Raw genomic sequence first — 27980 nt, forward strand, 5'->3', positions numbered from 1 at the left:
ATTGCAGTAGACCGATGGTTTATGTCTGTGCCGCTCGACTGTAAAGCTCCGACTGCCTGGTGTAGATCACATGCAGACAGCTCTTTCCCCAAATTTTCTTTGGCTGGATCATTTTCCATACAGCCTTTTTTCATTTAGCGGTAGAATGAAAACTATGTCCTTCTCTAACCAACTCTGGTATTAACATCAATTTGAACATTCCTAAGTAAGAACACAGGAATATAGATATGCAGCCCAAAGGAGGGGTATATGAAGGTTCAGTATAGTGAACAATGTCCTTTTGATGCCTCAGTTACGGATCATTTTGCTTCTTCTTCTTATCTGCTTTTTCTTCTCCTGTTCCAAAACAAAAAAGGCCATGATCCAAATAAGGAGATAGGCTGGATGTTGCCAACATATCTACACCACTTTGTTCCTCCAAGGAGCTTTCAAGAGGTGAAGTTTAGATTAGGGAGGGGGCACAGTGAGTTCTAGAGTAGCCAAGGCGGGGAGTGGCGGAAGGGGTAAACGGTGGGAAAGGGCTGTCACTAGAGACTGGGGCTGTCTGCAAACCTCCAGTCAAGTTTAAATCACTTAGAGCTCGACCGATTCTCAGTCTGCATCCTCCTCTCCTCTCCTCTCCTCTCCTCTGCTCACTCGCTCTGTGCTCCTTCTGTCTCTCTCCTCTTCTCTGCATCTGCCGGTTGCTCTCTCAGTCAACCTTACGAGGGCTCTTGTGTGCCGTCTCCCTCTGAACATCTGCTTTTCACACAAAAAGAAACTTTTTTTAAAAAACTTTTTTTTTCTTCTTCCTGAAGCCTGCGAGAAACTGAGAACCAACTGTCACCATGGAGGCCATCAAGAAGAAGATGCAGATGCTGAAGCTGGACAAGGAGAACGCCATCGACAGGGCAGAGCAGGCTGAGTGCGACCAGAAGGCGGCCGAGGATAAATGCAAGCTGGTGAGACGAGGCTGGGAACTTTGCTTTATACATTAAGAGCATGTACTATATGCAAAATGAAGCACAGAAAAACATAAATTAAAGGTACTAAATGCTTTGTATATACAATTATACGTTAATAACTGCAAAAGGAGAGCTACTGCAACAATATAATAACTGTTCAAATGAAGTCCAGGTCCAAATGAATGAATCTAAACTATAATTATTTATTATTGTAATTATTATTCTGTAATTAATAGGACTACTTTGTGTGATTGTGATTTTTTTCCCACATCACAATACATCAATGTCAAAAAGTATTCTTAATAACATTAATAAGTATCAAGGGTGTCGTGTCGTCTAGTAACAAAGTTTTCATTCGTATATATATACCAAAAAACTATATCCATTGATTTGATCAAATTTAATTGAAGTACATTCTCTTGTGAGAACAGCCTGATGTGTAATCTGTGATTTAATTACGCCGATAATTTGATCGGAAACAAATAAATAAATACCAAAAGCACTTGTACAGACTGAGGAGGGGCTCAACATAAAATGTCACGTATGTCCCAAAGCACCAAATGTTGAATTACAGAGAGCAGCTGATACCGAGCCCCTGGGTCTTGTCTTGGATGGAGGATGTCCAGAGGGACGTACAAACAGAATGACAGAGCGACGACTGCTGGACATATCATCCACCACAGAAGTGGTGCTGCATGACTTAAAACAATCCAACCAATCTATCGCAGCTGTTTCTCTGACTCTGCATTATCCAGCATCCTTATCTGAATTTTTTTAAAGCCTGCACCATTTCAAAGTAAAACCTCACAAATTCCAAAGATCTGCACATCCATATTTGGTGCTTGAGAGCGAGAGCTGTAGACGGCCAGATATTTCAAGGGCATAACATAATGATAGCGTGTTTGTACCACTTGATACAAGCAAAGTGGAAATCTGGAGATGTAATAAGATATTTGAGGTTTCTAAATAGATGCAATTATTGCACAGTGGGAGGTGGTCCCGTCATCGTGGTGGTACGAGAGGAATGCTCAGAGAGCAGGGAGTTGAAGACCAGGAGCTTCGGAAAAGCAAGAGGAAAGAATCCTCTCTCTGCTGGCTAAAGCACTAATCACATCCTCAGAGAGCTCCGGGGAGTGACAGTTGTCATTGGCACCGCACATATGGACCCCCGGCATGTCTTCCACATCAAGGAGCAGTCAGCATGAAATCCTAGAAGGTTACACGGGGCGCTTTAGTTTGTTTTGATGGCAGTGATACGAGCAGCGCCGAGGGATGCTTCCTTTGCTATTCTTGGCACGACTTGACCAACATCAATCGTGCAGCATATGAAGGGAAAATACACAAAAGTAATACTTGATATCAACATACATCAACGGACAACAAGCTCCGGCAGCAACGAGAGGGTCGGTTCACTCACATGAACTCTAAGAATGTAAAAAATTCAGTAGTCATGTGTCTTTATTACTCTTGATGATCCACAGGCTACATTGTACTTTCTACTGGGAAAATAGTCCTGACAGCAAGTTCTGCTGATTATCAACAGTAATGGGAACTGAAATTTTAGTCATGCTACCGGTTATTGCACTATTTAAACAATTATTACCATATTCAGACATTTTATGATTCCCAGAGAATGAATCCTAATCGGTGGTCCCCACAATGTTTCCCCTATAGTGCCACCATGAGGTTGATATTTGTGGGTTTTAAGGGAAATCTCTCATCAGTCCTTTTAGTTAATTGAAAACTGATGTTTCATGTAGCACCATTGTGTGTTTGAATGTGTCCAAGATGTCTGTACATTCTTCACAAATAGACAACTAGTTTTGTTTTGAGACATAAGTTACCTGGTAGGAGTGATGACCCTACACCTACGTACTTCTGGGATAAGATCAAATCTAATTAAGTGGCTTTAATTTCAAAATGACCATTTCATCTACCATCCAAACTACTCTTCGCTTGTCGAATACATCAAGAATATTTATAAAAAATCCATCCTTAAACGTAGTTTGGTGTTGCTGTATCCTCTCTGACTCTCTTTCGTATTTCTTTCAGTTGGAGGATGAGCTGCTGGCTCTGCAGAAGAAGCTGAAGGGAACAGAGGATGAGCTTGACAAGTACTCGGAGGCCCTGAAGGACGCTCAGGAGAAACTGGAACTGTCTGAGAAGAAGGCCGCAGATGTGAGTTAGCCACAAAGACGCCCATCTGAAACACATTATCCACATTACAGTGAAAAAAAAAAACACCAAGACTTCGAGGTTTCAAGCATGTAAGGTATCGATAACCACTCTTTGAAATGGACCGAACAAAATATCACTCCATGACTGAAGAAGGAACAGCGGTAGAGACATTCAGCAGAAGCTCTGAGTTGTTTCTGGTGCTTACACTCCACCCCAAAAAAAGCCATGCCTGGACTCGCCTTGAAGGTTTACTTGGGCATTGGGTTGTTTCCGGAGTGATGACACATAGCAGCAGAGTGATTAAAACAGAGACATTCAAAAATGATACTAATTTTAAAAACATTTTAAAAGTAATTTATTTAGTTTTAATCATAAAAGGTCACAACCTCAAAGGTCTCTTGGTCTCTCTATGATTTCAAAAAAAGACGGAGGAAGTAACAAAAGGCAAGTCGAGTTGACCGCCGTGCCAAAGATTTCCCATGAGAACGAATTTGAAAATCCCCCTTTTGTGGATAAAGGACTTGTAACTTCTACTTTCGAAATTACCTTCGACCTTTAAAATGTAGAACTAACAGCCCTGAAATCAGTCCTGAAATGAGTAACTCGTACCTTCTCTAACCCAGACAGTGTTGAGAATCACTGAGTTATTGGTGTCTTATTGAGGTCTGTAACGGAGCTATTTCTCAAGCACAGACAAAACTTGGCCAGCCTGTAGCCGACCAGGAATCCCAGGAATGCAGCTTAAGCAAACAGAGAACCCCGTACTGCAGTGTCTAATGAAATCAATGCTTTTCTTTTGGGGGGGCAAAGATATTGCACTGTGCTCTATCTGGCCTTACAGTACCTTATCTGTGACAACAAAGAATGACTGTTAACCTTTAAAAGAGAAAGAAAGAGGAGCTCCGATTAAATCTATCTGAAGGGTTCAGCGAGAAAAAATAAATAGAAGTGGAGACAGAAAGACTGGACTTAGTTTTTTTTTTTTTTTTGGGGGCAGTCATGACCAATATTATTGATACGATACCACAAATACTTTACTAATGTGGTTCTTCCAGTGACGCATGATGAGTCTCTTATTTCACCGTCTAGGTCTTAAGTTTTTTGGGGCGATGCTGCATTAGCCAGGAGCAACATGATGATGTTCAACTGTGCACACATATCATTATTAAGATTATTAACTCTTTTCCCTTTTTACAAAATGAACCAAATCACTGACAGTAAACAAGATCTTTGGTGTTTGGGTAACTACTTGTTACAATATTAACCAATTATTTTCCTTGTTCATCAATCTGCTGATGTTTTTTATGACTAATTATTATCTTGATTCATTGTTCGGTCTATAAAATGTCAGAAAATAATGAAAGCGTCTGAGCAATAGTCCAAAACTTAAAGATATTCAGGTTATTACTTCATATGATTAAAAAAAAAACAGCCTAGTATAATTAAAACAGCTGCATGTTAATTTATAAATCAAATCAAGTTTATTTGTATAGCCCTTTACAATAGCCAGACGGTGCTTTACAACAAAGCCATAAAAACAATACATAACAGGTACAAAACAAATAAATACAATTAAATTAAAATACAAATTAAAAGTGCTGTAGTGTTAAAAACTTTCCATAAATACATAAGAAGCAGCAGACAGAATGAGTACACCTGAAAAATAATCAAGCTGTAATGAAAGTTGCCCCCGCAGTGCTAAAACCACCAGTGAAAGCAGGTGAGATAAGGCCTCTGCAGAGGTTAAAGGTCAGATTGACTGAAGTGATTTGTGTCTCTGGTGATCTGACATATCATTTTTCTTTTGTCCGCCGCTACTTTCTTCTTTTAACTGTGCTCATGAGGGACGTTTATACATAAAAATAAACGTGACACAGGGACAGACAGAGCATATTAAAAAAAAAACTCTTTGAAGGAAAGTGACTGAGGGTGGAGGCTGAATGAAAGGGGGCGCTGCAGGAATGTGTCGCCACCCGATGGCTGCAGGTCATGTCTGCAACCAAATCAATTTACATTCCTCAGGCCCTGTGTGCTGAAGAGGATTATTACCGCCACACCCCACACCACTGACCCTCCTCCCTCCTCCTCCTCATACAACATGTAGAAGTTTGGACCTTTGATTTCTCTTCGCTTTACAACTCTGCTTTATCTCCTTCCCTCACACACACATTTATACTTTTAATGATCTTATTATCTCTCCCACACACACACACACACACACACAAATCCAATCCACTGTGATTCACATCAGACATGATTCATTTATCTGAATCAGACCCTCTAATCACAGCAGAAACATGCAGCCTAAGCAGCACCTTATTTGCCATATAAGTCCACAATAGAAATTCCAGACTCTCTCTCTCTCTCTCACACACACACACACACACACACACACACACACACACACACACACACACACACACACACACACACATTGACTTCACACACCTCATTTTTTTTTGAGGAGGAGGAAAAAGAGCCTTCCCCTCCTAGATCCTGTGATGTCATCCGAGCCCAGTCTTCCTCACAGGATTGGATGATCTCGCCATAAATTTCCTGAAAACTCCCAGCCCTTTTTTTTCTCTCTCTCTCTCTCTCTCCCCCACATCCCAACACCCGCACGTCCTACTTCCTGCCCGAGAAAAAAGTTTTTCCTCGGCAGTCTGAAACTTTTTGACGCAAATAATTTTTTTCTTTGTTACCTCCTCTCCTCACAAAGGATACAACCGGTTAATTTTTTTTTTTAGACTTAGATCCGTGTTTGCTTTTTGAGAGAAATCATGGAGATGGTAAAGAAGAAAATCCAAACCCTTCAGCTACAAGTTGATGAGGCAGAGGAGCGTGAACAGGCAATACAAAGGGAGTTGGACACTGAGCGTGGACTGCGCGAAAAAGTGAGACAACTGCACATTTTTCACAACTTGTTTTCATTATCTTTTAATCCTTTTTTAGTGAGGATTGTGGAGATTTAACGCGCAAACTGTCTGCAGGTCGACGATGATCATGATCTCATATCGCTCCTGTGAGAATTAAAAACTTCCTTTTGCGCATCATATTTGTAAATGTGCTGTTTTAATCTTGCAGTGTGTGTTTATGTGTGTGTGTATATATGTTGGATTTGGAGGCTTTTTTTTTTTTTGTTGCATCATTGCAGCAGACACACAAACACTCCCTGGCAGACTTTTTGTTCGGCTGCGTTATCTAACACGCCCTATATCCTCTGAGAAACAACAGGCGCCCTCATTATTGCGTTAACTGTCAGCAGGATTGTTTAAAACATAAAGAGGTGGGAGTTTTTTTTGTTTTAAAAAAAAATGTTTTTTTTTTTCCCCAGCCTCAATTTCTGTCAAAGTCCACTTTGGAAAAAAAATGGTTTCTTCCTGTTTTGTCAAGAGTCCAGTAGTCTTTGTCTGTGCTCGCCCTTTTTTTTCTTTTTTTTTAAGCTTGACTGAATAACATTTGGCACATATCTCAAATTAGGAGCTGTAACCCTTCCTCCTCTTCCTCCTCCTCTTCTTCAGCCTCCACACAGGAAGAAGAGAGAACACTGGTTATCTGTGATATCAGTCTGACAGGAAACAGGCCTGTTGAGAAATAATCTACTGTCCTCCAAACATATGTGTTTATGTTTATGTATTTAAAAAAGAACTAGTATCACTTCAGATACGTCAGGGTTAAATCTCTCACTGTGATGTTCGACATCAGCACTTTTCAAAAGCGTTCAAAGTCCACAGCTCATCATGGTCGCTGAGAGTGAAATGCGTTGCCCAGAGAGTAATAAATAGGCATGTGGCTCATAATGTTCAGACCAGATGAAATGAGTATAAATAAAGTCATTACCTGTGGTAGAAAGAGTCATTTGATATCACATCCTGTATCCTTCCTACCATTGCAGCAGTGTGTTTCCTGACTGACCCCTGACCTGTGACCCCCTCTCTCTCTCTTCCTCTCTGTGTTGCTGTAGGCCGAGGGCGATGTGGCGTCTTTGAACCGCAGGATCCAGCTGGTGGAGGAGGAGTTGGACCGCGCTCAGGAGAGACTGGCCACAGCCCTGCAGAAGCTGGAGGAGGCCGAGAAGGCTGCAGATGAGAGCGAAAGGTGAGAATCCACCTCGGACCTCAGTCACAATGTGTTTACTGCAAATTGTTGACAGCTACAAGTCTGGCAAATGATCATATTACGGCTTTGAGATGATATGGTCTATGTACAACACAACCCTTGTCTTTAAGACAGGTTCCACTAATTGGAGTTATTGCTGTTGTTATGTAGATGTTAAGCACCTTGAAACAGAAAAAATAACCAATTCAGAGGGTCCAACATCCGGGTAAGACTGCCCATGTTTTGAACAGTAATCTGGAGCCTCATAGAATAAAAAGGCCAGGCATGTTTTTAGCAGACAAGGTGGCAGAGATGTCAGTTCTGGAAATGGGAGGTAAGATAAAATAAAATATGAAAGGAAATGAGGTGTTTATCGTGTGAAATGAGGCATGAGCTGCACAAGAAACAGACCACGAGAAGATATGAAAAAGATCCAATTAGAGCAAAGAAAAGAAGGACGATAAACTGTGAGTCCAAATTAAATTAAAGCTAAGTATAGATACAAAACAAGTACATAATATTTTCCCAGGAGAAATTCTAAATTCAGTTTAGTTTCAACAAAGTCCCCATTCAACAATATCATGAGCTCATTTGTAGCGTTCGTGTAGAGCGCGGCAGCAAAAACCTACAAAAACAGCCCTATCGATTTGCATAACGAAACTGAAACAACCGCAGAATATTCATATGGTCCATACCCAGGCATGATATAATTAACATATAAAATGTAACTGACTTGTCTGTCTTAACTACAGAGGCATGAAGGTGATTGAGAACAGAGCCATGAAAGATGAGGAGAAGATGGAGATCCAAGAGATGCAGCTCAAAGAAGCTAAGCACATCGCTGAGGAGGCGGACCGCAAATACGAGGAGGTGCGGGCACCAAGATCGTGTTTCAGCTGACTTTTAAGTTTCTGCATGACTGATTTAATATTTCTGTTCATTCTGTTGCTCAGCCGTGGTTTTATTTTTATTTTTAATGTCAGGTTGCCCGTAAACTGGTCATCCTGGAGGGTGAGCTGGAGAGAGCAGAAGAGAGGGCAGAGATTGCAGAGCTGTAAGCAGGAAAAACATTTTTAAAACAAGTCGTTTGTGTGCGCCCGAACCGAAAACTTTAATGCATTTCTCTGTTCGTACAGTAAGTGTGGTGACCTGGAAGAAGAGCTGAAGAACGTCACTAACAACCTCAAGTCACTAGAGGCTCAGTCTGATAAGGTGAGCTTCAGAAAAAAACTTTTTTTAAAGAGACGGCTGTCATGTAAAATGAGTATCAGCAATAACATCGGGATATTTGTTTTTTCTTCTTCTGTCTCCATAGTACTCTGAGAAAGAGGACAAATATGAGGAGGAGATTAAAGTCCTGAATGACAGACTTAAGGAGGTATGTTCATGTTTGCACACGCTCTTATTATTGTAGTATATTTTGTGGTGTATTTCTGATTTAATATGTTTTATTGTCTCTTTTTTTTTTAAAGGCGGAAACCCGTGCAGAATTTGCAGAAAGGACAGTGGCCAAACTGGAAAAGTCCATAGATGACTTAGAAGGTACGCTTCCTTTTTAAATCCTACAGTCATCTGCACTTTCTTTACTTTCCTCCAATCTTTATTCTTAATCTCTGATTTCTCTTTTTTTCCCTTCTGATTTCTCTCCATGGTTTTCTGCATTTTCCGCCACCTCCACCTGCTGTCTCTCTCTCTCTCTCTGCCCCGCTCTGACCTGCAGACGAACTGTACACTCAGAAGCTGAAGTACAAGGCTATCAGCGAGGAGCTGGATCATGCCCTCAATGATATGAACACCTTGTAAACGTTGAATTTAGCTCATGGCGTTTTCACTTTTCTCTTAGTTTCACCTGTTTGGAAGCACTTTTTCCTCCTCTCTTCTCTCTTTTTGCTCTCACCGCTCCTCGCTCCTTTTGCATCAAACAATCTCAATAAAGCTATTTTTCTCTTTTACCTTGTCTTCTGTCATTTCAGTTTTAACCACTCTGCACTTTCTATATGTATTGGCAACTGTGAAAAGGACAAATTTTAGTTGGTGTGTGTTGTACAAAGGTGTTTCTTTCTTTGTCTACTCTAAAATAACCCATATTTATTATCTTATTGCAATTTTGTGATCAATTCAGCTCTTCACTGCCATTTCTTTATATCTGCTGCTACTTTTTTATTACAGAGAACCTATCGTCTGCTAAAGAGGAAAACCTAGGAATACACAAAGTCCTGGACCAAACCCTGCAGGAGCTCAATAGCTTGTAAAATGCCAAGAAGAACAAGATCAAACAATATGAACAAACAAACATTTGTTTTGTAAGCGATATTTTCTACATGCCATCCATTTTCTGTAATTTCACTCTTCTTCCTAGTTGTTAAAACAAATGTTACCCCCTTTTATATATTTATGGTTCTTTTTGTTTCTTTTTCCTTTTTTTAAAAAATGGTTTTGGGTCCATATGATATTCAGTTTCGGTGCTTGAAAAAATGTGTTAGAGACCAAACTCTTGAGCACAAATAAAACTGACGACGATTACGATGACGTGAGGTTTTGTGTTATGTTGACTGTGTTTGTGTGTGCGCTTGAGGCAGTTTCAACACATTGCCATAAACTGTGACGGCAGAATGAGTCCACCCTTCAATTTATGTGTGCCAACACGCACAGTGCATTCTGTGTGCAATGCTAAGACTGAATTCCTTAAACACAAACCTACAGTTTCTACCTCAGAGCTCTAGCAGGATTGCGGACAGTTAAAAGCTCAGATAAATACGAAGGGACAAGGCTGTTAAGAGCTTTAAAAACAAATGTTAAAAGTTTAAAATCAATTCTATAAAAGACAGGAAGCCAGTGAAGGAGTGATGTGCGCACGTTTGCTGGTGTCGGTTAAAAGACGGGCAGCAGCGTTTTGCACAACTTGAAGTCAACTGAGGGATGACTGGGAGACGCCAACATAAAGTGCATTACAATAGTCTAACCTTGAGCTTATTAAAGCATGGATGGCTTTCTCTAGGTCGTGACGGCTTAAAAACATTTTTACTTTGGCCAGGAGACGCAACTGAACGAGTTCACCATCAGTTCAGGTTATTTGTGAGTAATAAATCTGATGGCAACATTCATCAACACAAAAGAGAATCGAGGAGTAACAAATAAAACTAAATAATTAAACCATCTCCATGACAACTGAGCAACTTCGTCTGCAGGAGGAGGAAGGACGTGTGGTGTGGTTGAACTTTAAAACTAGTTTCTGTCTCCAGCGAGAAAATCCCAGTTGTTGTTGTAGCTTATAAAAGTTTTAGATCTATATTTACCAAACCTCCATACCTCCGTGCTGCAGTGCTGTAGAAGTTTATTGTGTAAAAAAGTCCTTCCCATCTTGTTAATACATACCTGTCCATCCTTAACTGCAGTGAGAAATTTTATGGAAACTTTCCTCCATTTATCAAAATATTGACCTTTAAAAATGCATTTCATATTTATTTAGATCAGATTATACTTTATTTATCCCACAACAGGGAGATTTACTTGTAACAGTAGCAGGAAATGTGTCTAATATAAGGAGGCAGTAAAGAAAGAGGAGGTGGAAATGAAAGTAGAATGATCAAAAGCAGAAGGGAAAAGTTTAATATGGAAGGAAATAATCAATGGAAAGAAAATTGGAAGAACCAGGAAAAGTGGAGACATTTATATAAACTACAAGGTGAAGTTGGAGAGGTGGCGTGTTGTGGAGGTAGCAGATTAAGAATAGGGCACAGGAAAGTGAATAACACACTCAGTACATTAGGTAAACATCCAACTGGTCGCTGTAGCTGTGGGGGGAGAGAGACAGTGGAGCATGTGATGGTTGGTTGTCATTGATATAAAAGATAGATAGATAGATAGATAGATAGATAGATAGATAGATAGATAGATAGATAGATAGATAGATAGATAGATAGATAGATAGATAGATACTTTATTTATCTCACCATGGGGAAATTCACTTGTGACAGCAGCAAGATAGAGAAACAAAAGTAGAAGAGGCCAAAACAAAAAACAAAAACACAACAAACAGACAGAAGTATCTATAACTACACAATAACCACAAAAGAAAACAATCAACCTTCAAAAACAGAAAAGTACTGAGTGGCATAATATATAAGAGTATTGTAGTGTAGAAGTGACCATAGTGTATGTAATTTTGCAAAGAAAGTGACCATAATATAAATAATAATTACAAAAATAAGTGTCCATAATATAAAAAAGAACTGCAAGGTATAAATGGAAATAAAAATGAAAATAGAATAGCAACAAAAATTGCAATGAACACGAGCAGGAGACTACAACAATCAGGTGGTGCAGGTGTATGTAGATCCTAGGCGGAAAATCATAATGGGATATCTTGTTTTAACTGGGTTAATTAAAATAATTAAAAAGGAAATAAGTAAAGTCCAGAAGAGGGCAGTATATAAGGACTATAAGGATGCAGACTGCTGTTAAATAACAAAGAAAACAGGATGAGAAATGTGATTTTCTTGCTGCATGAGTAAACCAAACGCCCCCTTGCTCGCTGCACTAACGTTGCAGCTGGATTCCGGGCCAGCAGGGGGCGGCGTCATTTCCACACCGTCACGTCACTGCTGCGCTTCGCCGGGCGGGATTTCCGCAATAATATCAAGTATGGCGAAGACGTACGACTATTTGTTTAAATTACTGTTAATCGGAGACTCCGGCGTCGGGAAGACCTGCGTGCTGTTCAGGTTTTCAGAGGACGCCTTCAACTCCACGTTTATCTCAACTATCGGTGCGTTTTTAAACTGTGTGTGTGTTTGCAGAGAGGTGTGTGTGTGTGCGGGGCTCCGGCTATTTGCTGGGCGGGGACTAGTTTGTCTTTGTCGTTCATAAGCAGCGTTATTCTTTTAGATGTTATTAATATTTATATGTTAAAATGTAAACAGGACACATTGTTACCCGCGTGTTTGATTAGACACGTGTCTGTTTTTGTTATGAAATCACGCCCGGTGTTACAGCCACCGGGTCCCGGCTACATCCTGGCAAGACAACCGGAAAGCCCGCTGTGTCTGATTAATTTAACGATTATTAAAACATTTAAATATTATTTTAGACATTATTCTGTCTGCACACGTGTCGTTTGTTGTGTCACAGCCGGTGTCAGGTGTTTGACAGGTTCACCTGTTATTTCTGATCCGTGCAGGCATCGACTTCAAGATCAGGACGATAGAGCTGGACGGAAAGAAGATAAAGTTACAGATATGGTGAGTGTATATGTAGTATTATTATTAATAATATATAAATAACCCCCTGTTTTTTTTTTAAACCAGACCAAGTCACACGATGGCAGTGTTTTATTGATATTGGATAAAGGCACAAAGTAGTTTCTGCTCCAGCGATTAATCCCAGTTGTTATAATAATAATAAAATAATAATAATAATAATACATTTTATTTCATAGGCGCCTTTCTGTCACCCAAGGACACCGTACAATAAATAAAAATAGACAGCAAATAAAAAAAGAAGCATAAAAACAAACCAAATTACAAGAATACAACATTACAAACAGGTTAAAATAGGACAATGCAATTGAATCAGATGGAAAAGGTTGTACCTTTTTATAAAAGTTTTAAATCCATATATACCAAACCTTCATACCTCCCTGCTGCAGTGCTGCAGTAGTTTATGTCCATCCTTAACTGCAGTGAGAAATTTTATGGAAGCTTTCCTCCATTTATCAGAATATTGACCTTTTTTAAAATGCATTTCATATTTATTTAGATCAGATTATACTTTATTTATCCCACAACGGGGACATTTACTTGTAACAGCAGCAGGAAATGTGTCTAATATAACAAACTGTTACATTTTACAGCATCTTGCAGAGGGGCCTCCAAACAGTCCTGTAGTTACTTCCAGCCCTGCAGATTACAGTTAGTTTACAGTTACAGTACCGTTAAGATGTTTACAAGCATTTTAAAAGTCCAGACTATGTCTGATAGGATCAGAAATGTGTTTTTCTTAGCAGGAAATCTAATAAAAACACCATGAACAGACAAAACAGACAAACAGACAAAGTGTACAGATGTGCAAAACGAGTACTAAAGGTAAAGTGGCCATGTTATGAATAATATTGCACATGGTAAGTAATTGGAATGGAAATATAAATACAGGTATGGTGAGTAGGAGTGGTAATTTAAACAGAAACATTGATATTTGGCTGGTAAAGTATGTATTGCACACAGGTAGGTTACACTTTAAAACTAGTTTCTGCCTCCAGCGACTAAATCCCAGTTGTTGTAGCTTATAAAAGTTTAAATCTTTCTATATATATACCTCCCTGCTGCAGTAGTTTGTTGTAAAAAGTCCTCCCCATCTCGTTAACACATACCTGTCCATCCTTAACTGCACTGAGAAATTTATGGAAACTGTTATGATAATTTTTAAAGAAGAAAACCCTTAAATAATAAAGAGGACCGGATTCAAAGTATCAAAGTTAAATTTATTATTCTTGTACAAGAAGGAGCGTTTAACAGTGCAACACACAAAAAGGGTTTACAGAGAAAAGGCTCCTTGAGGAGCTCTAACAGTTGGTTCTTATACATTGTTTAAAAAATGGGCTGTCTCGGACACTGTTACAGATCATATCAAAACATTTCTTTAGTTGATTTTAGTGTTCAATAATGAGCATTATGTTTTATATCCACATGGTACTCCCCTAGCCTGTCTCTCCTGTCCCTGTACTACTAATTTATAATTGTCTGTCCCTGCCAGCCTCAGTAAACACAGGCCAACTAAGGGAGGTATGCGAGACATACAAAAGACAGGACACACACACACACTATCTATATGAGTTAAAACATCTGCACCCCGGTATAATCCAAATTTTTATAACAGAAACTTTCCTCCATTTATGAAAATATTGACCTTTTTAAATGCATTTCATATTTATTTAGATCAGATTATACTTTATTTATCCCACAGCGGGGAGATTTACTTGTAACAGCAGCAGGAAATGTGTCTAATAAAAACACAATGGACAGAGAGAAGTGTCCTTCAGCCTATTCAATAACAAAAAACAAACAGACAGACAACAGACAAAGTGTACAGACGTGCTAAACGAGTACTAAAGGTAAAGTGGCCATGATATGAATAATATCGCACATGGTAACTAATTGGAATGGAAATATAAATACAGCTGTGGTGAGTAGTGGTGGTAATTTAAACAGAAACATTGATATTTGGCTGATAAAGTATGTATCGCACACAGGTAGGTTCCACTTTAAAACTAGTTTCTGCCTCCAGCGACTAAATCCCAGTTGTTGTAGCTTATAAAAGTTTTAAATCTATCGCCTGCCCTTAATATATCAAACCTTCATCCCTCCCTGCTGCAGTGCTGCAGTCGTTCATTGTATTCATCTCGTTAATACATACATACATAACTGCAGTGAGAAATGTATGGAAACTTTCCTTTATTTATCAAAATATTGACCTTTTTTAAAATGCATTTCATATTTATTTAGATTAGATTATACTTTATTTATCCCACAACGGGGAGATTTACTTACTTACTTTATTACAGCGGCAGGAAAGGTGTCTAATATTACACACTATAGAAGTAAAATAAAAACACAGTGTACAGACAGACAAGTGTACAGACGTGCAAAACGAGTACTAAAGGTAAAGTGGCCATGATATGAATAATATTGCACATGCTAAGTAATTGGAATGGAAATATAAATACAGCCATGGTGAGTAGTGGTGGTAATTTAAACCGAAACAGAAACTACAACATGATCAGGTGTTGCAGGTGTCGTAGGAAACCTCAGTAACCAGCAGTCTGCTGCTGAACGAGCCCACAGTGTCGCTTACATTTAATGACATACTAACACTTCATAATGTCTCAATCCTGTTGTGTTTTTTCAGGGACACAGCCGGCCAGGAGCGCTTCCGAACAATCACAACAGCCTACTACAGAGGGGCGATGGTGGGTTGTCTCCTTACGTCATGACAGACAAATGTAACACACACGTCCACTTCTTCTGTTAACACTGTTTAATTCACTGTTCTTTACAGGGCATCATGCTCGTCTACGACATCACCAACGAGAAGTCTTTTGAAAATATCAAGAACTGGATAAGGAACATAGAGGAGGTATTCACTGCCCCGTGTTAGACCTTCCTTTACGTGCTTTGCTATGGCGCCCTGTAGCGGATTGTGTTGAATTAAATGTCGCTTCTCTTGATCCAGCATGCATCAGCCGATGTGGAGAAGATGGTCCTCGGCAACAAGTGCGACATCAACGACAAGCGGCAGGTGTCCAAAGACCGGGGGGAGAACGTGAGGAGTTGTCACAGGCTTACATATTTTATGATAAATGACGTGTTTACGCTGTTACAGCATGAAGAAAAACGTGTCAACATTTTCTTTCAGCTCGCGTTAGAGTATGGGATCAAGTTTATGGAGACCAGTGCAAAGGCCAACATCAATGTGGAAAACGTACGTCTCCATTCTACCTCGAATTACACTTCAATCGTGCGTCATCAGTATCATAACGTGTGTTTTCTTTCTGGGTTCACAGGCATTTCTGACACTCGCCAGAGACATCAAATCAAAAATGGACACAAAATTGGTAAGAAGAAATGGTTTCACAACCGATAGCAGGGTGGTGCCTGTAGTTTTTACTGTAGTTGCTGAACCGTACGACATTTCAACATAACGGAGCAGTGACCTGTTTATCTGCCGCCTTTTTGTAGGAGGGCAACACACCGCAGGGGAGCAGTCATGGAGTCAAGATCTCCGAGCCTCAGAAAAAGACCAGCTTCTTCCGCTGTAGCCTACTCTGAGGACGGAGGCCTTCGTCACTGGCTGCCAGCTGGCTGGACATAAATGGACTGTGCTTGCTCTCAGCACTTCCTTCCCCTTTTCCTCCTTTCTTACCCATCCATGACCCGTCCTCCCCAGTCCACACAAACCATTATATTCCCAGTAAGTGGAGGACTTCCTTCCCCCTCCTTGCTTCCTCTTCTGAAAGCTTCCAGTGGTGCATCTCTTCCATTTTTAAGGAGACTTCGTTTGTTTTTCATAGGTCAGAGTGCTTGACGGGTCGAGGACTCAACCGAGCGCGTTGTCCAGATGTTCTTTACCACACAAAAGACAGGCTCTTACTCCCCGATGTTAGTCTCTTTTGTTGTACGCACTTATATTTCACACAGCTGGTGGCACAACTTGAGTATGAGAACCTGTTAAATTAATATCAAGGTTTTGGGGATTGCAAAATAGCAAATGTGATATTTAGATCTATTTTTTATTAGCGCTCTTTCCCTTTTTTTAAAAAAAGCATCAACCACAGACTGAGCGGCTTGAACTCGGTGAAACAGAGTTGCACATGCTTTCATTTTCATTTCAGCAGTTGAGAATCATATCACACCCACAAGGCAGTCAAGGATCTGAAAGGTTTTTTCCTTTGTGCGCAGTCCTTGACAATCATTTGTTGTGACTAAAAAACCCCCGCTTCTCTTTTTAACCCCTTTCAGCTCCTGGAAGGTATTTTTGGAAACACAAAACCTGAAAAAGTACAATCCAGATCTCTGCCTCTGTAGATAAAGTTCTGCTGTCAGGTCATCAGCAGAACATTTGCGAGCTGATATGTGTCTGCTTTAGACTTTTCTCTGCTTTAGTGACCTACAGTGCAATAAGATCAGAGCTGCAGTTAGTTATTCTTTTTGTCGCAGCCCGAGGCGACATCATGTTGTCCGAGCAGCAGTCGACGAAACATTGAGTTCACTGACGTGTGAGGGGAAAAGCAGAAAATCTTTGTGTTGTTTGACATTTCTGCTAGAAAACTGACTTGAAGGGATGAATCTGTTCTCTAATTGTTTCGTCCCGTTTTGACTTGAGGGTTTGGTTGCAGCTCTGATTCACAGCCAAGCTAAATGACGTCTCCGGTTATCCGATCGGTTTCGAATCACTCTTGAAGTTTCGCACTGTAAGCCCCTTCTCCAGCTCTCCTTGCACTTTACACAGTAACCCGTGTTCTTGTGTGTAGTCCGTGCCAAGTGATAGTTTTGCAATACAACTACTTAAGTGAGTCAAAACCGTTTTGATCTATTGAGTATTGGTAGTATTACGGGCAATATTCCTAAATTTTTACAAATACCTACTTATAATCGTATAAACATTTCACTGCTGGTGATCCATTGTTCACTGAAATACATCACCCTGATGTTCAACAGCTGCGTGTATTTATAAAAAAGGAAAAACAGTTTGCAAGCCTCTGTTTCTATGCTTACCCGCCTGCCAAACGATAGTTTAAAAAGTGACGTTTTCTTGGCGTATTACATTAAAAGGTCCCGTTAGTATTGTACAACTCCTCATTTGTGTTTTTTTTATTGTGGCTCCGCAGCTCGACAGCTAGGTGGCACCACAGGCACAGCGTGCGGTCCAGGCGACCACCTTTAAACTCCCAGTTTTAACCAGTGTTTTATTTAAAAAAAACAAATAAACATGAGCCACAGTGAACTAGACATGTGCGATCCAGATATGTATTTAACGTAGATGTTGATTCTCGGTCTATTCGTTCCTCCATGTTTCCCTCTTTAACATCTAGTCTGAAAATTAAACTCCTGTATGCACAATTTCTTTTTAGAGGGAGGATCTGCTTTTGCTTGCCTGCATCTTTTTTTTATTTTTTATTTTAATATCAAATCATTTGGGACCTCATGACTACCGCGGCCATTTGTCTTAACCACGAATACTCAGTTCTGTCATAGGTGAGCTATGCATTGTGAATCTTGGACCTGTGCATATGTTGTGTAATGTAATTTTTCCAGACATACTTGTAGAGGCCTGTACAGTTGAATGTACGGGCTTTTTTTTGTTTTTTTATTTTATTACTATTTTTGTTCTGTGTCATTCACTGAGCCAAAAAAAAAAAGAAAAGGACATGCTCAGTTTGTAGAAACGGCATTTGCTACACCGGTGCGAGTGAAACGTAGCATGGTGGCAGATTTTTTTTAAGTAGGAAGGAGTCTGAGCGCCAAAACGTTGGAGGTTTAGTGCTGTCGTCTCATTCGAGTGACGCTGTAGCTTTAAGTCATGCAACGGAAACGCTTGTGGGACTCGAGCTGTATCATTTTCAGCTGAAATGATACTTCCTCTTTTTGATTTTGTTTTTTTTTTTAAATCATATCCTTTTTTCTTTTTTTTTTTTGTCCTATCACGTCATAATGATACTGTACATCTGTTTTTACAGCCATATTTTCATTCCATCGATTGTGAAGTACACAGGGAGAATAATACGAGACGTTTTGAAGAAAAAAAAAAGTGGGGGAAAAATAAACATTGTAAATATCACATTGAAAAAAAAAAAAAGAGATCTACTTAAATTGTACTGTACTTTCTAAATCCATATGAAAATGTATCTACAATTTGTAGGTATGTGTACTTTTGATTTAATAAAATAAGATTATAAAACTCCACCCTCGCTGTGTTTGTTGGCTGCCTGTCAGGGGAAACTACACCGTCAGTTGACCCCGTTCTCCCCGCATTGAGAGCTTGACTGCTTTCATGACAAATGGCTCTCCTTTTATCGGCCTGCTGTGACCCACTGGAATATTCTGGCATGTGTTTCTTTTATAGTCTGGTGTAACTGAACCCCTTTAGATACAAAACACAAATCTACTGTTGATGGTCATAACTAATGAGCCTTGTCTTGATGGATTGGTTGATTCCACCACCTGACGACAGATCTGCAGTCACACACCACGGGCCGCTGTTATTACAGCATTTCCAGTAAATAAAACGGGAAAAATCGGATGTGGGCTCGGTGTGTCAGTGCAGGTCAAACAAATCCAAGCTTAATGCTCCCATGAAAGACAAGACAATTCATAGTTAGTCATAAATTTACTCAGGATGCTGAATGTCAAAGTCTGATCTCTGCGGATCTAAATGTTTTTTTTTTTTTTAATATAAAATAAATCACAAAAAGCAAAAATCTAAACATTCACAAGATGATTTGTGGGTTTTTTTTTTTTGGTTGAAATGTCAGGATTCCTTCACTTTCCAGATTTGTGCAGTAACAAATCCATCTTGATGTGCAATTCAAATGCACATGACTGCTTCGGTTCTTTATATCCTTATGTGGAACGTGCTGTGAACAGAAATTAGAATAGTTCTCGTTCCGGATCAACAATTATTGCTACATAAAAAGATAAATGTGTTCTCATGAATTGTATGTAGGTGTTTTTACTCGCCTACCTGAGGAAGTCTGGAGCTCGAACAATCATGTGCTGGAAGTCCTCCAGTGACAGACGTCCGTCGTTGTCCAGGTCGGCTTCGTCGATCACCTTCTCGCACACCATCCCCACCTCGTCTTCCGTCAGCTCGTTACGGGTCAGTTTGTTCAGCGTCTTCTCCAGGTCCGACTTACAGATGAAATCATCGTTGTTGAAATCTTGCAGGGAAGCGGAAGAAGTGATTAGCAAAAATGTACTGTACTGTAATACCTAAAGTGGCCACTTGAGGCTGGCTCCAGAAGTGAGTCAGTCTCCATAAGTCCCCATGTTCAAATGTCACAACTTCACAGCAGAAATAAACATGTTTACAGCCTGGTACGAAAAACAGTTTTGCTTTCTACAGCTCATGAAAACTGTACTGAGGGTGAGTCTGTATACAACTCACCTGTTAAATTATATCAAGGTTTGCGGTTGCTTTGATTGACAGACGACTTGTTTGAGCACACAGTCAGCCGGCCTTAGGTGATCCATGTCTTGGCTGATTTTTAGATTATCCGGGAAGCGGAAGAGGTAGGACAGCCAACCCGGTGGTGGCAGCAGCCAGAACCACATATTTTTCACTGCTATCAGTTCTTTTTACTGTTTTTACAGGTCGGATGTTTCACTAATTTCAGATATCGTTTCCAGGTTTTGAGATATACTTCATATATCGAAGTAATTCCTGATTAGGTCAAGGCATGGTTACCTATTTTGATAATTTTGAGTATTCAAGTTGTACTTTTTGCCAAAAACTGCAGCGTTAGTATCATGTTAAACCAATATGTCGATGTCTTAAACATAATTGTTAACACACCCAGTCCTTTGTTAGAGAGGTCATTTCAGGTATTGCTCATCATAACACAGTATGTCACCTTCCTTGGGTTTCTCCTCTGTCAGTCTGAATAATAAATGAGAAGTTTCCTTGACCCATGACCATGGCGATGTGTATGTAACTTCTTCATCTGTCAGCGTTCGTTAATTAGGGGGGACCCTGGTCAAACCGGGCTTTGACAAGCTCTTTGCCTCCATAATGGGCTGATTAATAATTCATAACGTCCCATGCACCATCCGTCATGCTCACGGCTCCAGAACCCCTTCATCATGCTCCCTTTCCATATGCTCGTATGATATTAAAATTAAAAAAACATGTTTCGGCTTATTGAATTCACGCGGGAAGATTTTAATTCGGAGTTTAAACTTTAATGATTGGATGATGTTGCTGCACAAAAGTGAGATCAGAGATGTTCTTAACAGTCTGTTGTGTTACGTGTTAGTCTTTAACAGCTCAAAAACATCCATCTATAATCCTGATACTTTGTGGCTTTACCTAATACTATCAGATTTACTCATAAACATGATTTCGAACTGATTCTCACTGCTTTATGATCACTTCTGTATTTTGGCACCTTCATCACACAGTGTACATGCTGTTTACCATAAATTTTGAAAGCGTAGTACGCCTTGAGGTCACGAGGCGCCATCTCACTCAAGACCGAGAACATGTCCAAGAAGTCATCCAGTGTCATGTTTCCCTCTCCGTCCTCCGAGAAAACCTCAGCGATCCTCTGACGGAACGGGTTGTCCTGGACAGAGGGGACACAACTGCTTCGATTACAGCCTGATTAAAGAACTCATCATGCAGAAGAATGAACTGCCATTGTTGGATTTGGTGGCTACCCTGGGACACGTGGTTTATATCTCATATCTGATTTTTTTTGTTTTCCTAATGAGAATTTAAGTTCTACACTTGTCACAATTTGGAATAATAAATGACAACAAGGGGAAAGTATAATCCTTACTCTCCCTTTCTCAGGACATGTCAGGGACCGGCGTGTTCACACACACCTGTTTACCTCGCTGTCATTGTGTAAAGAGGCATATAATTGACCCATTTCCAACAAGTGTGCCCTGAGGGACTCACCAGCATTCTTCAAGTTTAAAGGAGTCGGGTAACGTATAACCTTTCAAAGAATTCTGTCGATTAGTTGGCCATTAATTATGGATTGGTAACACAGGGGAGAGAGAGAGCGCGGGTCTACAAGGGTGTGTGTGTGTGTGTGTGTGTGTGTGTGTGTGGAGCAGTGGGTTTACCTTCAGCTCTGGCATGCTGCCAATCAGCTCATATGGTAACTTCACATCTGGGTGGTTGGTGTAGTCAAGAGGAACGAGCTGCGGTGCCAAATCCCGATAGCGGTAAAACAGTCTGGGAAAAAGTTTTAAAAAATGTACTTTCAATATTACATCACGAGATATCTTCCATGTTTTTCTGTTGTGTGACTGTTAGGAAAGGTTCAATTAGGGAGGGGAAAGGGTTCAGCTGGAGCCTCGACTGTGGTCAACATTAAAAACAGTGAAAAATGAGATTTAGCACAGCGAGATTTTAATGTGATCTCAGTGATGGTGTGCCCCACAGCAGGACGGGTCTCCTGACACTGTAGTTTAGAGTTACAGTGTAGTATTGTGCAGAACAAAACCCCAAAAATTCAGCCGTGTCACACCAGCAACGACTCAAATATATTCATATCTGATTTACTCACCTGAGGATTTCTTTTCTGGTGAAATACGTACAGTCCTGCGAATACAGTACAGTCAGATCACGGCAGGTATCAAAGGAAGCAGCTGTTCATGGTGCTGAATGACTTATTTTATACAGCGGTGGAAGAAGTATTCAGATATTTACTTCAGTAATAGTATACCATGAAATTCTCCAACATAAGTCATACATTAAAATCTAAAATCATTAACTTTACATCCCCCTGCTCTGAAATGTAGTGAACTAGCAGTAAAGTACCTCAAAATAATACGTAAATACAGCACTACTGTACTGCTAAAGTGACATTTGCAAACATTTGATGAACAGTAATAAAAGTTCTGATTGTAATTTGTCCATGAATTGATTTTTCTGAGCAGTGAGGTTGTAATAAACAAAATATTAAATCAACAAACTTTGACTTTGTGCGCCTCGTGACTCTGAAAGTTCTTATTGTCAATGAATTAAAAAGTACAAAGAAGTCCGACAAGTGTGTTTATCTTGTTTATCACATGTGCTGGTGGCTGGTATTGATAAGAGAAGCAGCACTGGAGTGAGTGAGGCTAATCGGATCATTCAGAAGGAAACAGGATTGACACCAACCTGATAGGCATCTAGCTGCCGTGCCGTAAAGATGGTCTGTTTATTCCCCATGTCTGAGCACGCAAACACCAAGCCTCAGGTCCATCGCTGCTCCGACATCAAGTGCTTTTTTAGGGTGTGTGGATATGTCAGATATGAAATACTGGGACAAAAGGAAGCCAGAGCCAAAGAGGAGATCGGGTGTCGGGCCCTTTGGTCCCCATTATAATGGCAGCATTTCATCGTTTTCTCCATTGTGAATAGCAACCCCTTTGACAATGAATAAGGGCTGTCGTCCAGCATCATGCCAAGTGGTATCAACCCCCTTTAGTGCCACTCTATGGCCAACGCCTCAGTCACTGCTCAGGTTACACTCTTTAGAGACCGGCTTCTGTAGTGGGAAAATAGACTTTTTGATGCGAGACAAGTTTTGTTTCATCTGATAACTTGAAAATTGGATATTTATCCAATCATTGAGGGCATTGTCACCTTCAGTTTTAGGTCAGGTGTTGCATAAGGGTCAGATATTACATATCCACATCGCAACATCTCACTGATATTGCGCTTTATGTTAATATTCAGCTTTTAGTTGATGTACGCTTTGCTGCTGTTTTTGCAAGACTCTTCTCCAGCAGCCTTCACCTTCTTTGGAACACCTCTGTTTGTTGCCTGCTCGAAGGGTTTATATTAATTTTACTTACGAATTTTTGAATATTCTTTCATATTTTACGAGTTTAGAACCGTAAGTAACAAGCGAAGGTGTTTCCAAGTGTTGTGTTTTGAATAGTACCATTGTTTTTTATGTTACAAAATGTATTAAATTCTATAATTTTTCTTCTTTTCTGCATTCTATATTGATTTTGTAGGGGCAGAGTATGAATGAGATGGCACCCAACTCTAACGGTCTATCTGAGGTGAGCACATTGCACATTACAGATGTCTACAGATCCCTCTAGTTTAGATTCTCCATCCACAAAATAAGACAAATATTAAAGGTTTTCTCAGGAGAAATGTTTTTGTTCTTGTCACCATGGGCGCCAATGTCAAAGTGAACTCTGATTGTCAGTATAACTTCATCCTCTTTGTAAAATAACTCAGAGTTTAATGGTTGTATCGTTTTGATCTACCCAGTGAATCTCTTCAGATACATTTTCTCTTTCAAGAGAGACTTGTCCATAATTACAAATGTCTTTAAGATGAGTTCTAACGTCAGTACTAACTCATAATATTCTTTATCTTCAGTCAGAATAAGAGAGTTTATACATCATGCATGTTTTTGTGAGCATTGAGATACATTCATATGTTGCAGGCATGTCAGCTGTGGACAGGAAGGCCTTTGGGGAAAATGGAGTTCCTTAACTCTTTGCTATTACGCAATGACCAACGTCATAGCTGTGTGTGTGTGTGTGTGGAGTTTATACATCATGCATGTTTTTGTGAGCATTGAGATACATTCATATGTTGTCAGGCATGTCAGCTGTGGACAGGAAGGCCTTTGGGGAAAATGGAGTTCCTTAACTCTTTGCTATTACGCAATGACCAACGTCATAGCTGTGTGTGTGTGTGTGTGTGTGTGTGTGTGTGTGTGTGTGTGTGTGTGTGTGTGTGTGTGTGTGTGCTGGCATCTTCCTTGTTTTTCTCATCCAGCCAGGAACACCTCAGCGTCCTCTGATGGTGAAGAGGAGGCAGTGCAGACTGGGGATGCCTTTCTGGATGTGATCAGATTGCAAACATTCTTCCAATTTGGCCATTTCTGATGTGTAAATACCGAGATTGGGCGAACAATGCTGGTTAATTCCTGTAAATCTGGGATTACAAATTAACGGAAGGTCAATTTTGTCCAAATATTGACCATTCATGATTGCTAAATATTTTGTTGTTCTCTCATAAAGTCACAGTAACATCAGCGACAATGAGTGAAACATAACTTGCAAATAAATTCATTCCACAATCTTTTGTTTACAGCATTTATTCTGACTGCAATATTTCACAACAGAAAACATAAAATATACACATTTACATCTTTCACAGGATATCACTTCCATCACTGCCATATATTATAATTTTGGGATATTTACATATATTACAATGCCACATATGGGACTGCACATTATTCGTTAATTGAGTTTTAAAGGGCAGCTGACTATCTAAGTACAGAAACCCTGATTTACGTATTAAATATCTGTGCAGCCCAACACAACAGTGACTAGCTGATGTCACTGGCAGCCACAGCTTCCAGCCACCATGTCGTTATACTGTTTGAGCACCACATTCTCATCGTCATCAAAATAGAGCAAGTTGATGGAGAAGAGCTTGTCGGGCACACAGCATGGCATCTCGATGCCTTTGATCAGCTTCAGGGCGTTGATGATGGACTGGACGGTGGCGTGGTTGGTTGGCCTCATGTTCTGACCCAGAGGGAAGGGACAGGAGCCTTTGCAGTGGTAAGCGTTGTAGCCCCGGGGAGACACGATCCAGCCCGACCAGCCAATCTCCTCAAAGTCCACATACAGGGGTTGGCGCTGGCAGGGCAAAGAAACGCCTTCCTCCTCGGTGAAGTCCAGAGAGCGGGCGCTGCGGGAGGACGGACCTGACATGGGGGCCTGGGGCAGGCTGGAAGTGGCTGCGGTATCATTTGGATCTGGTGGAGGAAGACAAAGAGTTTTGTTAGAAAGCTCAGAAAAGTATACAGCGTGTTCTAAGTTGTGGGTCATAACATGTCTAATTTGTTTAAATACTTTCGTTCCCACATTGCTCTTATTCTGAAAAAAGGTTTGATTGAAGATTTTTTCATAACAAATGTTGTTTTAGCTGTAATAAGCATTGAATGTCAAATCTTCCTTAAGAAATGTGTCTACTAACCAATGAATTTGGTAAAATAATTGGGGTTTGGGGGCCTTGGGTGGTCCCTAGGCCCTTTGGTTCTTATCTACACCCCTGCTTATCAGGACTAAAACCACAAAAGTACCTGAACTGTGTATTTTTTACTATCGCTGGGTGTAATCTGATCAGTCAGTGACATTAAAGCTCACCTGTGCTTTCAAGAGTAGCAGAGCGCCGGCCGTCATCGGTGAAGAGCACCAACATGGGCTGTTTGCTCTGGTGGTGGTTGCGTCCTGAAGCAAAGCGAATCATTTTCATATCCATCTGGCTTCCTCCCAGGGTCCGAACCACCACGTGGAGCCCCAGATTACTGCCTTCATCTATCATCCAGGAGCGGACCTTCAAAAAACAAAAAAAAATCAGTCAGTTAAAACCCAGAACTTTCAGTCGGTTATGTTCAGAGTTGAACTACAGAGGTTACTGCAGGCCTTAAAGAGATGTAGACACTTACTGCTTGTGTAATGGTGAACACCTCCCAACCAGTAGAGTGGACTGGGATGAGTCGGGAAGACAGCAGCTTCTTGTCTTGTGTGTTGTTGTTCCTGCTGGTGTCCAGCAGCTGATAAACACTAACCTGAATGACACAGGAGATTGAGGATTACACTAATGTCCAGGGGGGGTTCAATGCATTTCATTCAGTTGTTCAGTTACTTGTATTTTAATGGTGCATACCTGACAGAAATGATGTCTGTGGAATGTCATGGTTGCCTGAGGTCGCAGCTTGAAAAGATGAAGCTCTGCAGTGAGGATCTTCTCAGTTCTGGCAACCGTGGACAAATTGAACCTGTACTCCACCTGTTCACTGCGCACTGCAATGGAAATCATTATCATTAGAGGCCAGAACAAACATGACTATATTTCAATCAGTCAACAGCAGCCAGAGGCAAATCTGATCTTACATTTGTCAAAGAAACTGCGCACGGTATTCCCCTCCAGAAGATACGGATCCTTGGTCACACCGTCCACATCAGCAACCGTGTTGTACAGATCGAGCATGTACTGAGGCGGCTGCTTGTGTCCATGGATAGCAGGAGGGTCCTCCATCCCAAATACTTCCAAAAGTCTTTTGATTGCAGCTGAGCGGACTTCCTCTGACTCGTTCTCGGCGGTGAAGTGATTCTCCAGGTAGCTGAGTGAAGGCCGTGCAGAGGCCGTGCACACTAAAGTGGCGAGGCTGATCACAAACATCAACATCTCCAAACCAAAAAAAATGTTGGGGTAGATTCCTGACGCAACGGTGTCCTCGATCCACACAACCGGCCAGCAGCTTGGAGTTGGAGTGACTGCAGGGTCCTGGAGGCTCCACTTTTTATATCAAATGCCCCCGTTCACTCTTCAGTGGCCCTCAAAGCCTTTGGTAAACAGCAGTAAAGATGCTATTTGGTCGCAAATGTAAATCACCAATCAGCGAATGTAAAGGGAGACTAATGGCGGTGTTAACAAGGTGTGAACCCGAGTGTAGATTTGATTCAAGCCCATTGTCTCCACGTCTGGCAATAAAGGCTCAAATAAACTAAATTCAGCCTTTGAAAAAAAAAACTTGGAGTGGTTACATTGTTGTGGAATATAAATTTATCACCAGATGGATCATTTTATAACGCAGGAATGTAAAGAATAAGAAGAGAACAAACTCGGAGCTGATGTGGCGAGGAAGTGCACTCACCATGGGAGGCTAACTGCGCCTAAATGAATCCATTAATTTAGAATAATGGGGCACTGTGTCTTAGGTGGAAACCAATTACTTCGATAAAGAGACGGGTGTCGCTGGCTACACGTCGGCCAGATTTACATAACTGCTTATCCAGTTGGTTGGCTGGATAATCACCAAATTTGCAGTTTTATTTTGAAAGGACCTCCAGCTGGACTGATCTCCTGCAATGACACCAGCTGATGTGCTGCTGAGAATATGACAGTGGCACAAATACACATTTCTTTCCATATTTTCTAACAGTTTGGCACAAGTCTAAGGATAAGAATTGGGTTTATTTATACTAGTAATGGTTGTTCACTGAGGTTTCATCACTTTGCATACAGAAATATCTATACATTATATAATTAATCACTACTAACCCTCAGCACAAAACCAAACCGAAGCTTTTCTTCTTTAAACTTGTATATTTTTCATTCGTGTCTTAAATCCAGCCCAATTATTTCCTTGGAAATGGCTCACGCTGCCATTTGGTGACTTTGATCTTTACGCACAATTACGCACGAGTAAAAGACGGATTGACACCGTTCCTCCCCTCCAACTGTAATAAACATTTATGAGATCAGAGTTTTTTTTCTTTCTACATGACACCTTGAAAGCGAGCCATAAAAACCTCTTCTCGGACGACAGAAGAAAAAAAACATAAAAGTGTTTGTTTCACACGTTCATATCAAAATAAGAAGCTATTAACTGCACGTGTGTGTTTTTTCAAAGGGGCATTTGCGAAATTGGTTTCTCCTTTCATGTCTCACCTCTGCAGTGCTTCAAAGCTTCTTTCTGGTTCTTTGAAACGTTAGCAGTCAACC

General features: G+C 40.5%; 4 protein-coding genes across 5 annotated transcripts; 2 read left to right on the forward strand and 2 right to left on the reverse strand.

Annotated features, from left to right (window-relative positions):
- The first annotated feature begins 558 nt into the window (after nt 1-558).
- Nucleotides 559-9749, forward strand: LOC104931432 (tropomyosin alpha-4 chain). Of its 2 annotated transcripts, XM_027288930.1 has the most exons (9): nt 559-941; nt 2997-3122; nt 7087-7220; nt 7973-8090; nt 8204-8274; nt 8357-8432; nt 8536-8598; nt 8693-8762; nt 9390-9749. In XM_027288930.1, exons 1-9 carry the CDS (start codon nt 828-830, stop codon nt 9470-9472), a joined length of 855 nt encoding a protein of 284 aa, XP_027144731.1. In that variant the 5' UTR covers nt 559-827; the 3' UTR covers nt 9473-9749. The 2 variants fall into 2 exon arrangements, with proteins under 2 accessions (XP_027144731.1, XP_027144733.1); XM_027288932.1 differs by lacking the exons at nt 559-941; nt 2997-3122 and adding an exon at nt 5694-6016.
- A 2037-nt stretch (nt 9750-11786) lies between these two features.
- On the forward strand, nt 11787-18672 carry LOC104931433 (ras-related protein Rab-8A). Its single transcript, XM_010746435.3, has 8 exons — nt 11787-11988; nt 12400-12460; nt 15123-15183; nt 15273-15350; nt 15447-15536; nt 15630-15695; nt 15778-15828; nt 15953-18672. Exons 1-8 carry the CDS (start codon nt 11865-11867, stop codon nt 16040-16042), a joined length of 621 nt encoding a protein of 206 aa, XP_010744737.1. The 5' UTR covers nt 11787-11864; the 3' UTR covers nt 16043-18672.
- cib3 (calcium and integrin binding family member 3) lies at nt 18070-23151 on the reverse strand. The gene is made up of 6 exons (XM_019263618.2): nt 22605-23151; nt 22009-22043; nt 21563-21674; nt 20907-21054; nt 19455-19650; nt 18070-19347 (listed from the first exon to the last, which is right to left on the reverse strand). The coding sequence occupies exons 1-6, from the start codon at nt 22653-22655 to the stop codon at nt 19326-19328; spliced, it is 564 nt and encodes a 187-aa protein (XP_019119163.1). The 5' UTR covers nt 22656-23151; the 3' UTR covers nt 18070-19325.
- Nucleotides 23152-24320: 1169 nt separating this feature from the next.
- On the reverse strand, nt 24321-26828 carry admp (anti-dorsalizing morphogenic protein). Its single transcript, XM_019263486.2, has 5 exons — nt 26366-26828; nt 26139-26275; nt 25918-26040; nt 25616-25805; nt 24321-25224 (listed from the first exon to the last, which is right to left on the reverse strand). The coding sequence occupies exons 1-5, from the start codon at nt 26658-26660 to the stop codon at nt 24800-24802; spliced, it is 1170 nt and encodes a 389-aa protein (XP_019119031.1). The 5' UTR covers nt 26661-26828; the 3' UTR covers nt 24321-24799.
- Nucleotides 26829-27980: the final 1152 nt, after the last annotated feature.

Source organism: Larimichthys crocea, chromosome II (genome assembly GCF_000972845.2).
Source record: "Larimichthys crocea isolate SSNF chromosome II, L_crocea_2.0, whole genome shotgun sequence".
NCBI classification, from domain to species: Eukaryota; Metazoa; Chordata; class Actinopteri; family Sciaenidae; genus Larimichthys; species Larimichthys crocea.

Bases quoted from the DNA above. Each gene is read 5' to 3' on its own strand.
- cib3 (XM_019263618.2), bottom strand. From the start codon at position 22,655: ATGGGGAATAAACAGACCATCTTTACGGCACGGCAGCTAGATGCCTAT. The intron at 22,044-22,604 runs GTTGGTGTCAAT...CTGTATTCGCAG, and splicing joins GGCAGCTAGATGCCTATCAG to GACTGTACGTATTTCACCAG. The intron at 19,348-19,454 runs GTAGGCGAGTAA...TTCTGTTCACAG, and splicing joins CGAGCTCCAGACTTCCTCAG to CACGTTCCACATAAGGATAT.
- LOC104931432 (XM_027288930.1), top strand. From the start codon at position 828: ATGGAGGCCATCAAGAAGAAGATGCAGATGCTGAAGCTGGACAAGGAG. The intron at 7,221-7,972 runs GTGAGAATCCAC...TCTTAACTACAG, and splicing joins GCTGCAGATGAGAGCGAAAG to AGGCATGAAGGTGATTGAGA. The intron at 8,599-8,692 runs GTATGTTCATGT...TTTTTTTTAAAG, and splicing joins TGAATGACAGACTTAAGGAG to GCGGAAACCCGTGCAGAATT.
- LOC104931433 (XM_010746435.3), top strand. From the start codon at position 11,865: ATGGCGAAGACGTACGACTATTTGTTTAAATTACTGTTAATCGGAGAC. The intron at 12,461-15,122 runs GTGAGTGTATAT...GTGTTTTTTCAG, and splicing joins AAGATAAAGTTACAGATATG to GGACACAGCCGGCCAGGAGC. The intron at 15,184-15,272 runs GTGGGTTGTCTC...TGTTCTTTACAG, and splicing joins CCTACTACAGAGGGGCGATG to GGCATCATGCTCGTCTACGA.
- admp (XM_019263486.2), bottom strand. From the start codon at position 26,660: ATGTTGATGTTTGTGATCAGCCTCGCCACTTTAGTGTGCACGGCCTCT. The intron at 26,041-26,138 runs GTATGCACCATT...TGTGTCATTCAG, and splicing joins ACAGACATCATTTCTGTCAG to GTTAGTGTTTATCAGCTGCT. The intron at 25,806-25,917 runs GTAAGTGTCTAC...TGTTTTTTGAAG, and splicing joins TGTTCACCATTACACAAGCA to GTCCGCTCCTGGATGATAGA.